The 16,107-nt window shown below is 49.1% G+C and overlaps 1 protein-coding gene across 1 annotated transcript; it reads right to left on the bottom strand.

Moving 5' to 3' along the window:
- Nucleotides 1–807: 807 nt before the first annotated feature.
- PHLDA1 (pleckstrin homology like domain family A member 1) lies at nt 808–5,859 on the bottom strand. Its single transcript, XM_038558486.1, is given in 4 exon segments — nt 808–4,545; nt 4,717–5,258; nt 5,260–5,673; nt 5,675–5,859. Coding segments are annotated over 3 exon segments (1,128 nt in total). The 3' UTR covers nt 808–4,545; nt 4,717–4,729.
- Nucleotides 5,860–16,107: the final 10,248 nt, after the last annotated feature.

Here is a 16,107-nt window from a genome sequence, read left to right on the forward strand (position 1 = left end):
TCTTTAAAAAACGAAGAAACAGCAGAGTAATAAAGCTATCACTGTAAGACTGTGCAAAGGATAAAAAAAAATTGCCTTCCAATTCCACATTGAAAGTCTTTTTTGAGATTTAATGTCTTTTAGATGCCAGTGGAGATTGTCTAAGAGTAAAGGTATGTTTTCCTTTAGAGAGTCAAGTCTCTCTTCTGCTTTCAACACAAAACAGGAAGCTTTAGAGAGAACCTGCTTGAAGAATGATTCTCTTAGAGCCAAGGCTTCACGCTCTCCAGGGACCTAGGACTCGAATCTGTCTGGAACTCGGAGGGAATTACCTTCAAAGTAATCACTGGAGACCATTTCTCATCCTCTGGGGTGCTATGGAAAATTCAACTCAGATTCATTAGCATTCTGAAAGCTAATTATTTCACCAAAAGACCTTAGGGAATTTCTCTATTTTATTAAAAATTCCCAGGTAGGGGCACCTGGGTGGCTTAGTCGGTTAAGCGTCCAAGAGTCTTGATTTCAGCTCAGGTCATGATCCTGACCTGAGGTCATGATCCTGAGATCGAAGCCCGTCGTGGGGTTCCACGCTCAGCTCGCCATTTGCTTGAGATGTTTTCTCTCCCTCTCCACCCACCACACCCCCCATACCCTCCCAGAATAAATAAATAAATAAGTCTTAAAAAAATAATTCCCCACCTCTAAAATGGCTCTTTTCTTCCCAGGATGTCCATGGCCTTTAGAACAGCCAAGCCCTTTAGAACCTTTCTCCCCCCGGAACGCATAGTGTACGTGCCGCGTTAACAAGGCCTCCGAACGGGGCACAGGTTGGTCATCACAATAGATACTTTATTTGAAGTGGAATGCATTTAAATATGAAAAATATATCACATCTCCCAAAAGTCATTAGAGGCATATTTATACAAATTGCGACCACACTATTAAGTTCACAAATGTGATGCACTTTCTAAAGCATGTGGTACCTGGTGATGCTTGGTTTTCAGAAGCCGATACTTGCAAATTCTAAAACCTTAAGCGGAAGACGGATGGTGGAATGTAACGGACGGTAGTTTTATCCTTCCTCACAAAATAAATACAGTGATCTAGAAGGACCACGTATTATTGAACCCACCGCCCCCACCACCACCACCGGGCCTAACTGATCCCGGACAGGTCACTTCAGAGCAGGTGGCAGTAGGTCTCACCAGCTTTTATGCTTTTATGCAGATGCTTCCAGGGTCCTTCTGCCGCCTTCACTGTACCACAGGGGCCCTGCCAGGAAAACCCCGGTGGAGTCCTTCCTCCACTTGGCAGATGTCCTGCCGACAAAGTCACAGGCCGCCTTGTCATCCAACCTAGTGTAGCCCTAGATCCGTTCAACACTGCAGATCAAAAAGTTGCCCTTCGAATTGTGTCAAGTCTACAAAACCGATCTTTAAAACCCATTCAACAGAACTCCATGGGTAGTCCAGCTTAGGGTGCTTTAGGTATGTGTGCGTGTCTCTTGGGAGAGTCGCGGATGCACTGGACGTGAGCCCTGGGATTCCCACATTTTACGCTGCTGCTCGGGGTGGCTTCCTGGCAAAGCCCCAGCAGCGAGCTCGGCAGGTTCGAAAGAGGAGCCCGAGGGCCCCCAGGGCCCCAGGCCGGTTTTCACCTTCGAGGCTCGGGCTGCACTCAGTCTCAGGCCCTGTCCTCGGCCCTGGAGCCAAAGGCAAACCAAGTCACTTGCCCCGGGGACGGAAAACAGGCAATGTGCTGGACTCGCACTGGCCACAAGCTGGCCACGGTCAGGCCTGAGGCGAGGGGCCAAGGCGTGCTGCACCTGCTTGGGCCCAGGCCGTGACCCGGGTCCTGGGATCGAGGCCCACGTGGGCTCCCTGCGGGGAGCCTGCTTCCCCCTCTGCCTGGGTCTCTGCCTCTCTCTCTCTCTCTCTCTCTCATGAATACATAAATAAAATCTTTAAAAACACAATGACCTCGGGTGGTTTGTATCGTTTTCTTACAGAATATGGTACACTGGCCGCTGACACAGGGAGTGGCTTGCCTCTGTGTCCTGTGTGCTGCTTGTGCTGTTCTGAAAAAATGATCCAGCCACCCTGGGCTCAAAGTGTCAAACAACAAGACATCCTGTCCCCCTCCTTTCTCATTTCTGAGGTCTCACAGGTAAATGCTGAGAAGGGTTGAGGCGAGAGGGCTGCCGGGAGGGCCAGCGTGGGGGGACTGTCCCAGCAGACCAGGGACAGGGCCGCGGAGGGGCGGACGAAGGCCCCAGGAATCTGGAGGCCCCTTAACAGCCAGCCTCTGAGGGGAGAGGGGGCAGGAGAAAATTCCAGCCCCGAAGAAAGCCTGGGCCTATTGTCTCCCTATTGTCTCCCACACGCTACCTCGCCTGTGCATAAGTGGACAACATACAAAGGCCTTTGAAGGGCCCCCAACAATGTTAATCTTAAAAATATTTGGTATGGATTGGACTTCTTTTTTTTATAGCACAAAAACTTGAGAGACAAAAACTACGGTTGAATCGGGGGCTATAGGGCCTGCGTATATTAAGACCATACAACGAGGCATTATCTAAAAAGCACAACCGTGGTTCGAGAGAAGCCGAAGCACAGTTAAGAACTCTTCAGATCTGTTGTCAGAACTGCCCGTCATACCCACACACATACCTACACGTATATGCACGTGTGTGTGTGCGTCTGTGTGTATCTATTTACGTTTCTGACCTTTGCAGCCTATTTCCAGAACTGTGACTTAGCCACTGGAAGTGGGAGTCCCTTAAGGTGTACTTGCTATTTGCCTGAGTTTGAACTCCCCCCCCCAACCCACAACTTTTCAGATTAGAGTTGTGACCCCAAAATTCATCATTTAAATATTGTACTAGAAAGGAATTTGATCTCAACTCCTTTCTAGGTGGAAGGAGAATAAAGAGGTCTCTAGCACGGCCTTCTCTTTTCCTTTCTCGACTCTGCAACTTAGCAATGGCCTAGTAATACTGACCATTCAGTATTTGGATGCTGGAAAAATACTGATCAAGACTTTGTGAAAAAGATAATGGAAAACAGAGACCATCAATAAAGGCATGCAGATAGGAAGTGATTTTCAGCCCCAGGAGGATTTGGTATCAACTAGGGTTCTTTTTTAAGCCTAAGCAGCATCTGCCCTTGTGGATTTGGACCATCCTTTTGATTTGATACAGAAGAGGGTTTGTTCCACCTTTAAAAGCACATCCTCCCCCGCTGCTCCACCCCACCCCTCAGACTCCTGAACAAGTGGCTGCTAAAACAAGACTGGGTTGTTTTCTTACTGAAAATCCAGGCTTTATCCAGTCCTTCCTTTTTCAATGTCTGAGTTTAGCTAACCTGGCTACATGATATACGACCCTCATGTCTCACAGAGCAGTAAGAAGCAGAAGAGTTGGTTTCTCTGCTCAGCAGTATTTTCGGTATGAATACAAAAAAGCTAAGACTCCTAGTCCTTCGAAATATTTAAAATATCTATTTTAGATTATGAGATTCTAGAGTACATTTCTAGAATACAGTAAAAGGGTCAGAAAAGGTGTTCAAGTAGAGTGTGCAAAGCTCTCAGAGAAGGGTAATCTCTAGGGTGGGTAAGAGCACAAATGTTCTCTCCAACAAGTTGAACAGTTCTCTTCCCCCCACCTCCACCCCCGCCCCGCTGTTTTTTTTTTTTTTTGAAATGATGAAATGAAACGCCTAATGCACTCATACTCAGAAATCACAGAAGTCTCATTAGCCCCTTCAAACAGATGACATAAGCAAAGCTTTTCCTCCATTACATCAGCCCTACCATTTATTCAGGATACGCTCATCCTGCCATCAGTTGGGTTATGTGTTAAATATTTGGAATTAGATATCACTACTACAAATCTCCTTTTAGAAAAGGAATTAGATTTTCATAGTTATACGATTCCGAACACTGAGCTTTTGAAAACTTCTACTCGAAAGAAAATGTATGTCTAAGAAAAAAAAAAAAATCTCAAAGTAAAAGTGAAGTAATATCACAGAGTTTAATTTCAACCACCTGGCAAAACAACGAAAGTGTCAGACCTTCTGGAAATGCCCTAGGAATAATGAATGTTTAACGTTTTCCCCTCCACCGCCCTTCTACTTTTTTTTTTCTTTTCTTCTTTTCCAAGATTAGAGTTTACTAGGGAATAAGTTCTTGAAAATAGAGTTTCTTTCTTTTCTTTTTTTTTTTTTTTTTTCCTGGAAAATGGCCTACATTCAGAAATGTCTTAAAACAAGCATTTAAAAAAAAAGAACTAATAAATAATCATAAATCAAAATACATTAAAATAAAAATTACAGTACATCGTTGCTCCTAGAAGGTCCACCGTACTGGAAGATCCTCGCAAAGGTCCATAAATAGCGAGCCCTCGGGGCGGCAGGTGTCCTGCGCTGCGATGGGGGGCGCGGGGGGCGAGGAGGAGACAGGGAGGCGTCCAGCTCCCGGGGCGAGCTCCCGGGGCGCGCGGGGCGGGGAGACGATTCTCAGGTGCAAGTGACGGTGCAAAGGTGCTCGTCCCACGTGTGGTCCTCGCACCTGGGAAGAAGCGAGCGGCGGGAGTCCGGGCTCCAGCCCCGGCCGCAGCAGGTGGCGCCCGCCCCGCCGCCCCCGCGCGTGGGCGCCGCCGCGGGGTCAGCGGGGTCAGGGGGGTCAGCGGCCTCCCTCCGCCCCCCGGGCCCGCGCACCTGCCCCCGCCGAGGCCCTTACCTGGGTGGCCCCTTCAGGCGGAGTTGGAGGTGCTGCGGAGCAGCCGGTGGCCGTGCGGCTGCGGGTGCGGGTGCGCGAGTGGGTGCGGGTGCGGGAGCGGGAGCGGGTGCGGGTGCGGGTGCGGGTGCAGCTGCTGCGGCTGCGGCGGCTTGGGTTGCGCCTGCGGGGGCTGCGGGGGCTGCGGGGGCTGTGGGGGCTGCGGGGGCGGCGGCTGCTGCTGCACCAGGTGCTGCTGCTTCTGCCGCGTGGACTTGACGGCCAGGATGGCCTGGCGGTTCTTGTACTGCACCATCTGCAGCGTGATCTCGGCGTTCCAGCCCTGGTCCTGCGGGCACCGAAAGTCGATCTCCTTGCCCTCGGCCATCACCACGGTGAAGTACATGTACTTGCCCTTGCGCTCCACGCAGTCCACGGTCTTCATGTTGGAGAAGTGCAGCTCCTTGAGCTTGCCCGGCGGCTCGAGGCTGGCGGCGGCGGGCGCTCCCGGCTGGGACGGCTCGGCCGGGCCGGGCCCCGGCTGCTGGGGGCGGCGGCGGCGGCTGCTGCAGCTGCTTGGGCGGGATCAGCAGCAGCCCCTCCTCGGTGAGGATGCAGCACTTTTTCTTCCAGAGCTGCAGCAGGCCGTCGCTGCGCTTCTCCAGCACCCCCTCCTTCAGCGCCTTGCAGCCGCTGCTCTCCAGCATCCTCCCGGCATAGGCGGGGCCGCCGCCCGGCTCGGCCTCTCCGCTCCCCGCCGCCCGGGCCGGGGGCAGCAGCAGCAGCCGCGCGCCGTCCTCGCCCCAGCGGCTCCCGCGGCTCCCGCGGCCGCCCGGCCGGAGCGCGCACAGGAGGCCGAGGCGCAGCAGGCGCAGCGGGCGCAGCGGGCGCAGCGGGCGCAGAGGGAGCAGCGGGCGCAGCGGCCCGGGCTCCGCGCGCAGGGGCAGCCGCGTCCTGGGGCGCAAGGTCCCGCCGCCGCGAGCCTCCGCCGTCCGCCCGCGAGCGCTCACCGAAGGGCACTGGCCGGGCCCCCCTCGCGGCGCTTTTCAATGAACCAGACCCCCACCCCCGAGTGACACCCAGCGGAAAAGGCGGCTCCCGGCGCCAGCCGCGCGGGGGAAAGCCCAGCTCCGAGACGCGCTCCGCCGCCGCCGCCGCGCGCCTCATTAGCCGGGGCCCCGCCGGGCCCGCCCCCGGCCCCGCCCAGACCGCCCCCTCGTTAGCCGGGCCCCGCCCCCTCATTAGCCGGGCCCCGTCGAGGCCGCTTCCGGCCCCGCCCCCGAGGCCCCGCCCCCTCATTAGCCGGCCCCCGCCGAGCCCGCCCCCGAGGCCCCGCCCCCTCATTAGCCGGAAGCCCCGCCCCGCGCTTCTCATTAGCGGGGACCCGAGGCCGACCCCGGCCCCGCCCCTTGGCCCCGCCCCCGCACCGCCTAAGCCGGGAGCCCCGCCCCGCGCTTCTCATTAGCGGGGACCCGAGGCCGACCCCGGCCCCCCTTGGCCCCGCCCCCGCACCGCCTAAGCCGGGAGCCCTGCCCCCTCCGCGGCCCCGCCCCGCCCCCCTCACCCCGCGCTCCCCGCCCGGCGCCGGCTGCCCGGACCCCAGTCCCAGGAACTCCTCGCCTCCGCCCAGCTGCAAGGCGACGAGTGCCCCGCCCGGGGGGCGCCGAGGCCGTCCTGCCGTCCCGCCCGGCCCCGGCCCCGGGCATCCGCGGGCTCCCGCAGGCTCCCGGGGAGCAGCGCCCGGCCCGGGCACTACCAGCCTCCCCTGGGCGGGCCGCCTCCCTCGGGCCTCGGGACGCCCCGTGACCTCAGGCCACCTGGGGGAGCCGGGGACGCTGTGCTCGCCCCGAGCCTCTCCTGCTCCTGCATTTTGCGTCTCTGCCCTGGCGAATGATGAGACCTCCGGGGGGGGGGAGGGTGCCCATCACGGCAGCGCAGCCCACCTGGCCCACCTGGCCCACCTGGCCCACCTGGCCGAGGGGACGAAGGCCTCCGCCCCACCCGCTGGCTCCCGAGGCCGAACAAGCAAAGAATCGAGGAGGAGCTCGGGGAACGAGACCCCCCATCCTCCGCGTCCCGCTGAAGATTCCGCCCTTACTCCGAGGTAACTGAAAACCCAGAACTTACAACGGGGGGGGGGGGGGGGGGCTGACTCTTAACAGGGGGAACAAGGCCCCGCAAACGGGGCAGGTGCAGCGAGCCCTGAGCCCCGCGGACTTGCACTCGGCAGGCCCTCTGAGCCCCCGGTTGCCCCGCCTGACCGTCTTGCAGGGGGAGAGGCAATCACTGAGGTCCTACAAAGATTTCTACCAAGACCAAGCTTTAAAGGACGCGCAGTTCCGCGCACCAGTGACCAGCCTGCACCTCCGCCACCTCGGCTCCCCCCTGCCTTCCTGGGACGCGTGGGCATCCCCGAGGATCTCTACCAGGACCGGCTGCTCTTCGCTTTAACAGGAAGCCAGTCGTCAGCTCACCTGGAGAGGGGGGCGTGCGACTCGGTCTCGGAGGGCAGGTGTAGTTGAGAAAGGCATTTCATGCGGAAAAGGGATACAAATCTGGGTGAAAAAACGAAATGTTAAATCTTAAGTGCAAGCCATTTCCTTAAGAGAAAATATGTTCTCTAACCTGCAGGCAGGATGCAGCACATGCATCCTCAATTACTTTGAAACCCCTGGAAAGCAGCAGGATTTTTCAAAAGCACGTGTTTTATCCTGCTTTGCCACTCAATTTCCAGCCTGCAGAGTGCATGGATTATTGGAAATCTCAGGAGTGTAGGAAATCTCTCAGTGACAACCTGGCTCTATTTTCAACAGTCACAACCAATTCATAAAAAATAGCCATGGGTTTTTTTTAAAGACAATAAATTAAGACACTCACAAAAATGTATAGGGAATAAGTGTTCCCCGACATACCACAACTTTGGCCGTAGATATGAAACCCTACAAAATGTGACAAGTTATTAGAGTTTCTAAAGCAAACTAATGAAATCACTGCTTTGGGAAACCAATCTGAAAAGGCGGATTCCAACCGTGTATTCCAGCTGTCCACATCATGTGGTCCATGAGCAGCCTCTGAGTGTGGATTATCTGCCCCTCTTGGAGAGTTCTCTTGGCCTCAAGGACATAGCTCCCAATTTTCCTTCTACCTCCTGGATCAGTCTCGCTATCCTCTATAGGTTCCTCTTCCCCCTCATTCTTGTATTCACGGAGTGCTTTACTAGAGGGAAGAATCTAAGGGGATTTTAGGCTGTGGAATTATAGGATTCTTACAGCTTCTGCTATTAATTTGAAAAATATTGCTCTGGATAGGAAGGAGTCCAACATAGGTTTATATGTGATTTCTTAAATTCCTGCATGAAACTGGTTCAATAAAGATCTGCAGTTAAAACCATGGTTTTTTGTTTTTTTTTTTAACGTCTTGGGGTTTTGTTTTTAAACTTTAGCAGCCTTGTTTTGTTTCAGGCCAGTAATTATGAAAAATCTTTTTATTCTTCTCTACAGTACCACTTGGATAATAAAGAATTCAAGTATTATGTGCTCCCAAACCTATCTCCCTCCCCACCCTGAACTGCTCTACCTGCAGCTCCTTTCTCACAGTTGATGGCCAATCCCACCTGTACAATTGCTCAGGCCAAAAAGCTTGTTCCAGTATTGCCCTTAAAACAAGTTAAGAGGCCCTATCCAGAGCCCTGAGCTTTAGAGGAGTTGAAATGACTTGCCTATCTGGAGTTCATACTCATTCTAGACCAACTCTAGGTACTCAGGATTCCAAATACCCTGCCTAGATGGCCCCCACTATTGCCAAGGAACGCATTCCATCGGTGTGTGCACTACTGTAGGAGGGGGGTGGGCAGATTTTGAGCATGCAGGCTGGGACACCCATATAAATGAGCCATATCATTCAGACGGGAATAAGGAGAGAAGGGCTGAGGATCAGCTCTCCCTCTCAAGAAACATCCTTGCACTAGACTTTAAGATAAATCTGGTCAGGCGCTTACAAAGATCTTTGTCAAGATAGGCACGCTGAACATACTTTCATTTTTACAGAGCTTTTAAATATTTAACCATTTGTGTCTCCGCTGCATTCTTGCCCCAGGACTGCAAATATTTAGAAGCATACCTGCCCTGTAGTATATCCTTTACGTATTTTCTCTTGATACCCAACCCACAAATTGAGTCAGGAAATTCCAGCAGAAGCCTCCCAACTATGTGTTCTATCAGGGTCATCCCACATTCTCCAAGTCTGCTTGAATGTCATCTCAATAAGGCCTATCCTAATCACTAAAACTGCAACCACCCCATTCCCCTTAATTTTCCCCATAGTATGTATTATCTCCTAGCATCTACTGAATAGTTTATTGTGCCTGTAGGTTCAGTTCCTCCTCAAAAAGGCAAGAACCATTGTTTTGATAGGTCCCAACCACCCTGTGTAATTCTTGGCACACAGTAGGAGCTCAATATATGTAGAAATTTAAACTAAATCAAAAGCCTATCAGCCATGAAAAGAAAATCCATGTCTTCAAAGGCTGACGCATTTTTCATAATGTATCCTTTCAAAAACTTTCAAGCTGTAAGAGACCATGAAAAAACTCTCCAAACTTGCCATACCAATATGCATTTGGTATAATCTTTTAAAAGGAATAAATACTACATATGCTAGGCTTTTCTCTAGATCTCAAATGCTATATCCTATATAGATGCTATCTAAAATAAGTCCTACAAACTTTTCCGAGCAACATGCAATCTAATATTATGAGAGGTATTTCTACAAACTATCATCCTATTGGTTTCTAGTTAAGAGTAAACAAAAGGATGGAGAAACAATAGTTGAACAGCGTTGACAGCAGTTTCTCCTACCTGGCAAATAGCCAAATACTGGTTTAAAAAGTCCTCTAATCAATACCAAAGACATTTAATAGAACTTGGTAATTATTAATTAATAACTGTTTACTTTCATTTACGACTTGATTACATGACAAAAAACTATCAGCTTCCTAATTTGCAATACACAGTAGACTCTCAGAGCAATGATTATTAAAGACTGAACCTCTCAGCAAGGTTCAATTATTTTTCAAAAAATAGCTAAAATCCCAGTGACCTATGAAAATGGTTTAGTCTGAGCAGCACATAAAGGTCCACATTCAGCCTGCAATTTAGGCATTTTAGCCATTCATTTTAAAATACTGTTCGGGGATCCCTGGGTGGCGCAGCGGTTTAGCGCCTGCCTTTGGCCCAGGGCGCGATCCTGGAGACCCGGGATCGAATCCCACGTCAGGCTCCCGGTGTATGGAGCCTGCTTCTCCCTCTGCCTATGTCTCTGCCTCTCTTGCTCTCTCTGTGTGACTATCATAAATAAATAAAAATTAAAAAAAAAAAAAAATAAAAAAATAAAATACTGTTCGGCAGAAAAACCTTTTGAAGACTAATCTCCAAAATGCCTAGTTGAAAAGGTTAAATATTAACTCTCAGGTACAGATCTATCCACACTTCTTAGGTTCCTCCACTTACCTACCCGCCTTTCTCACCTCACTAGTTGATGAAGTGATGCCTCCTAGTGTCCAATGTGTAGAACACAGCGCAGAACAAGTCAGAATAGCAGAGGCTGTTTGTTGCTCTCTATTCACAGCTTTAAAAACTATTACAATCCCTTTGTGGTTCAGCCGTTGCCAAGCAGCTATCGCTGCCCTTTCTGCCAATAGCCTAATTCAGGTTTCTCTCTCATTTCGTCTTGTAACAGGCTAACCACCTGAATCTCCACCATTCCATACGTTACATTGCTGCCAGTTCTCTTCTTAGGAGGATATAAAACTTAGTTACCTTTCATTGTATAGGAACGTTAGAACTCCTCAGAAGTCCTACTTGCCTTTACAATTTTTTTAAAAAGATTTATTTATTTATGAGCGAGAGAGAGAGAGAAAGGCAGAGACACAGGAGGAGGTTGAAGCAGGCTCCATGCCGGGAGTCCGACTCAGGACTTGATCCCGGGACTCCAGGATCATGCCCTGGGGTGAAGGCAGGCACCAAACCGCTGAGCCACCCAGGGATCCCCTTCCTTTACAACTTACCTTCCACTGAACCTTATATTAGTTTCAGTCACTTATCTGTGTACCTTTCTTCACCAATCTTTTCCAACTGTTATCAAAAGTTTTGTTTTCCAAAAGCCAATTCACACCTCACAGCTTAGATTTCTTTTGGCGGAGTGGACTCCCCTCCCTAACCATATCCCACTACTTCTCATCTGATCAGTAGTTAACATCTTAGTGTTTTTATCATTGTACCTAGCCACATAGTGGATCATGCTAAAGCTTGAGGATGGTGCTGGCAGACAGCACTTAAAGGAGCCTAAATGTTAATTCTGGCTGAAATTGTGTTATTCAAAATAGAGAAGGCAGGCTGAAGACACTTTTTTGAAGATGTCCAACAAGTTAACAGAGTTCAGGAGCCTGTTAATGCATTAAGGTAATATTAGCTTTGAAATGACAAATGAAAGTGAGTGGATGAAACGGAGCTGGGATCCAGCTCTCTTCTTTTTGTCATCAATTCAGAATCGAGGAGATCGATTTGAGCCGAGTAAGGCAGCCCAATGAAGGAAGGTTAGGAGGGTATGAGAATCTTGCTTGGGTGTTTTAAACAGCCCCACAAAGTATTGATACAATTGGCAGTGTCAGTAGAGAAGCGTCAGGTAGTCCAGGGACTGTGACAACACTGGTGGACGGTTTTGAATTGGAGCATTGCCCTGGCTGAACAGCATCCAAACCTCTGCCTTCACTACGAGCCCATGAGCCCTAGCATCCTTTCCTAAGTCCACTTCCACTCAAACCAGGTAAATGCTCCTGTTGTTTACAACTCAAACGTCTGCTAGCCACCTGGCAAGTCTCTCCACTCACGGGACTGGATTCCAAGGACTCCCTCTTTCGCAGTCTTCTAGTACAACACAGCACACAGTCTAAGACATAGACGCTTTAATCCGATCATTATTGAAAGGCTTTTTGTTAGGCTTCAGAGGAAAGCAGAAGCTGTGTCGAAAATGCTTCCCCAAAATCCAGGGATGAAGGAAAACAGATGGGATGACAACCCTGCTTGCGCGCGGTGACCGGCGCGGTTGCTTCGGAAGAGGCGTGCAGGCTGCGGGCCAAGGACGGGAGGGCGGACGGGAGGGCGGACGGGAGGGCAGACGCGGCGGCAGAGAACAGCACGCACGGGGTGACGGGCGCCAGAGAAGAGTGAAGGGAGCACAAAGAGCTGTGTGGCAGCCCTGCCCCAAAAAGGCGCAGATACTTTTAGCAAAGACCGAATCCAGGAAGCCTCTTCACGGCAAGCTCCGACCTGCCAGCGACCCCCCAGGAACACGAGTCTCACGGTAACGGAACAAAACTCCCCTTCAGCTCCTCAGCTGCAACTACCGGGTTTAAGTAAATCCGCGGAGTAACCAGGACCGTCCCTTCACAGGTCAGACCCAGACGTTCGGCGATGGTCGTCCCCCGGGAGACCCCGTTTACACGGTCACCTCAGCCAGTCTCGGCCTGACCGGAGTACCCGTTTCCAAGGACAGCAGCAAGCACAGTGACGCGAAACGCCTCCGATGAAGGACAGGGCTCTGGCCAAAACGCCTCCTTTGGGCTGCATTCCCGAACCTTACTGGGGCCTGCCCTATTTCTGAGATACAGTTGCTGCTTTCTATGTTCCAGGACACCCTTGGTCAAACCACCTTTTTCTAAACCTGAAGGTCTACAATGCATGGGACCAGCGTGTGGTCATCTTAACCTTCCTCCCCCTCCAGCTCCTTCAGCTCTAGATGTCCAGGTCTCCCTCTGGTGCCGTAACCAGGAATCACAGGCTCTTCTTTGAAGAGGACTCGATGCGGACAGTCTTTTGCCTCCTTCAGTCCAGTCCCACTGCTGCCTCAAAGCTGGCCGAGATGGGTAAGAGCACAGCAGCCATTCCCACCAATTAAGCAAGGGAGTGGGGTGAGGATAGAAGCTGTATGCCAAGGACAGCAGAAGCCTCTTCGAGAACTATGAAGCTCCCAAACCAGCCCCAGAGCCTACGTTTACTTACATTTAGAAGAAAACCCCTTGTAACCCACGTTGCATTTGGTTCGTTGTTCAGCCAACATGTATGAAAACCACAAGGGGCAGCATATCCGAAGGCTGTTTAGAATTAATCCAGATTAACTCTATGTACTCTAATATATTTGATATTCTGAAATCGCCAGCTTAATCAAAGTGCCTACTTAACCACTAGTGCGCACAGAATTAGCTGCAAGGCAGCCCGTGAAGACTTCTCAGGGTGGGTAGGAACACAGACAGAGGCCAAACATGTGAACGGCCTACTGGCTCCAACAAGAGACCAATGGTGAGCACCTGTTAAAGTTCTTAAAATTCTACCTTTACATACAAAGAGGGAATAATTACCATCCTCAAGTATAAAGATTAAATAAAGATTAGCTCTATTATCTTAAATGGGTACATATCTGGATCTTTCAAAAATGATTAGGATCTAGAATGCTGACGCAATACAGCAGTGTTTTCCTCTGAACTCCTTACAATATATTATACCTCACCTTTAAAAATAAATCTAGGGGATCCCTGGGTGGTTCAGCAGTTTAACGCCTGCCTTTGGCCCAGGACACGATCCTGGAGTCCCAGGATCGAGTCCCACGTTGGGCTCCCTGCGTGGAACCTGTGTCTCCCTCTGCCTGGGTCTCTGCCTATTATGAATAAATAAACTCTTTAAAAAAATAAAAATAAATAAATCTATACTTGATGGTCACCTTATACTTAACATTTAAGATTTCTTTGCTAATCAATCGACATGTTTATGATTATGAATGACCTAATTATGTGTACATTTAAGAATCTCAATCGTCCACAATAGTCAAACGATAAAGATTCTAATACGATAAAGTAAAAACACTCATTCTCCATTAACAGGCATACAACGTATAATTTAAACTTTGTAGGTTCTGTTCATCTTGAAAAACTGTTGTAAAAAAAAAAAACTGTTGCAGCCAACGGTTTTCATAAAAGTAAAAGAATTGTGGCCATTTTAAGAATTCAGTTCCTCATCCAAAATCTTATCATTCCTCCAGGAAGACACAGTCCCCTTCCAGAAGTAAACCTGGGTAGGTTTGTGACTATAACCAAAATAATTTAGAAGTGAGGACTTCCCAGGTTAGGTGATAAAAAGGATGCAACTTTTGCCTAAGGCTTGGAACCCGGCTCCTCTACTCTAAGGCCCGTATCTAGGTAAGCATCTGGCTACATCCCAGGCGAGGTCTCATCCAACATCAACCACCTCCTGTGCATGATTCCAGTCCCCGCCCTTCAAAGGCTGCCCCTCGTGCGGCTCATTACAACAGAAATGAACTATAACCAAGTCAACAAAATAAATCTTGTCCATGTTCTGAGAATGGTTTTGTTATTCAGTACTAAGTAACTGCGACTATGGATACTTTCCAGGATTTCACAGAACCACTGGGTTTTACAGAGTACGCACAATCGAGTTTTGGTTTACGATTTCCTCAATAGAAGCCAAGCAGTATGTAGGAATTTGACGACAAAGGACTTTTAGAGCATCTTGGTGGGCTCAGGAGACTGAACTACTGAGAATCCATCATTTTATCTTGCCACATGACCTCAGGAGAATGACCCGGTACAGGCCAAGTAAGTCCTAATTGATCTACACGTACAAAAATTTGCTTTCCACCTCTATCTTCCAGGCCCAGTATTACAAGTTAGGAAATCCGACAGTGAGCATGCATCCCGAGCTACTTCTTAAACTGGCAGAACCAGTTCAGAACTGAAGGACCAGAGTAGGTATTAGATCAATGAAACCGGGCAGCTGGGTGGCTCAGCTGTTTAGTGCCGCCTTAAGCCCAGGGCCTGATCCTAGAGTCCGGGGTTAGAGTCCCATGTCGGGCTCCTTGCATGGAGCCTGCTTCTCCCTCTGCCTGTGTCTCTGCCCCTCTCTCTCTCATGAATAAACAAAATCTTTAAAATAAATAAATGAATCAATGAAAAAGAGGATCTGTGTTAAGTGAGACATGCACAAAAGACCAGTGGCAGGAAGAAGGTGAAAGAAAAGGCAGCCACGCAGAACTGAAATAGCACAAATGCAGGTTAGACAGGCTGGGTTGTTGATACTCAGGTTGTTCTCAAGATTGCAGGCCCGCTCAACCAAGCCAATTGAATAGCAAAAAGGCCAGATCCAGCTTCTGGTTTTGCAACTTAAATCAACTAGCCTAATCCCAGTCTATAACATCACATCTGATTCCAAAACAGACACCCGCTCTCATCGTCCGCCTCTTGGTTATCTATCTGTCACAATGTCCGGAGCTCTAAATAAAAATTAGGGATGGAGAAGATGGGCTGAACAACAACAGTTTGGGCGTTTGGGGCATTCATGTCTAAAGACTATCAGACTTCATTTAATTTTACTCTAGATCATTCCTGGATAGGAGTCAGGGCCAAAACATAGTATAAGAAAATGTATGAAAAAAACAGGTAATGAGATTTTTAAGAACTAGCTGACTTTAGAGAATAAATCATTCTTTTCCATTTTAGTTTTACATCAAAACTTTTTGAAATGGGGGAAATGGTTTATATTCTCAGCCTTAGTCTCTGTTCTTTTGTACACCAAATAGGACACCCTTTAGCCAAGAGACATTTTACCTTTAGAAACACAACAACAAAAAAGCCCAACTAGTTTTAAAATTCACTGCAAAAACCAATTTAAGAGAGGATTCCAACCGCAAGTTCTGGATTTTGTTTAGGAAGTTTACTATATGCTCATTATTTATGTATCAGGTTGTAAGCACTAGAAGCACTAATGTGTTCTCAGTAGTGCTCACCACAATCTACACCAAACAAGGAGGTTGAATGAACAGTGGCAGGTGAACCCCAGAACCTGTATTTAACCATTCTACCACCAAATGCATTAACGGTTTTATTCCCACATGCATTTAAAAAATGATAGTTCATCACTTGTTTAGGGACTATACAACTTCTTTTCCATTTTTATCCATGGTTTTAAATTCCTATAGAGCAACCTCATTCACAATTCTCATTCCTGAGTCCATTCTCATTCCTAATGAACAAATATGACTGGAGGAAGGCTGGGAAAAAGTCCTACTGTGTTGGATTAACTTGGAGACATTCAGTGTGTAATTCAGTTTTTAATCTATGTTCACTGGTACACACAAATTGATTGCACAACTAACACTGCTTGTACTGATCCTGTAAGAATGTCTTCATAATGAGGAAAAAACAGCATTTAAAGGGTAAAAGGACATGATGCCTGCAACTGTCAAATAGTTTAGAAAAAATGTGTCTAAATGTATGCTTCAGAATACACAGCTATACTTAGCAAAATCCAACACAACACTGTGATGTAAGAATACACAAGAATTCTTTCA

This window comes from Canis lupus, chromosome 15 (genome assembly GCF_011100685.1).
Source record: "Canis lupus familiaris isolate Mischka breed German Shepherd chromosome 15, alternate assembly UU_Cfam_GSD_1.0, whole genome shotgun sequence".
Taxonomy (NCBI): domain Eukaryota; kingdom Metazoa; phylum Chordata; class Mammalia; order Carnivora; family Canidae; genus Canis; species Canis lupus.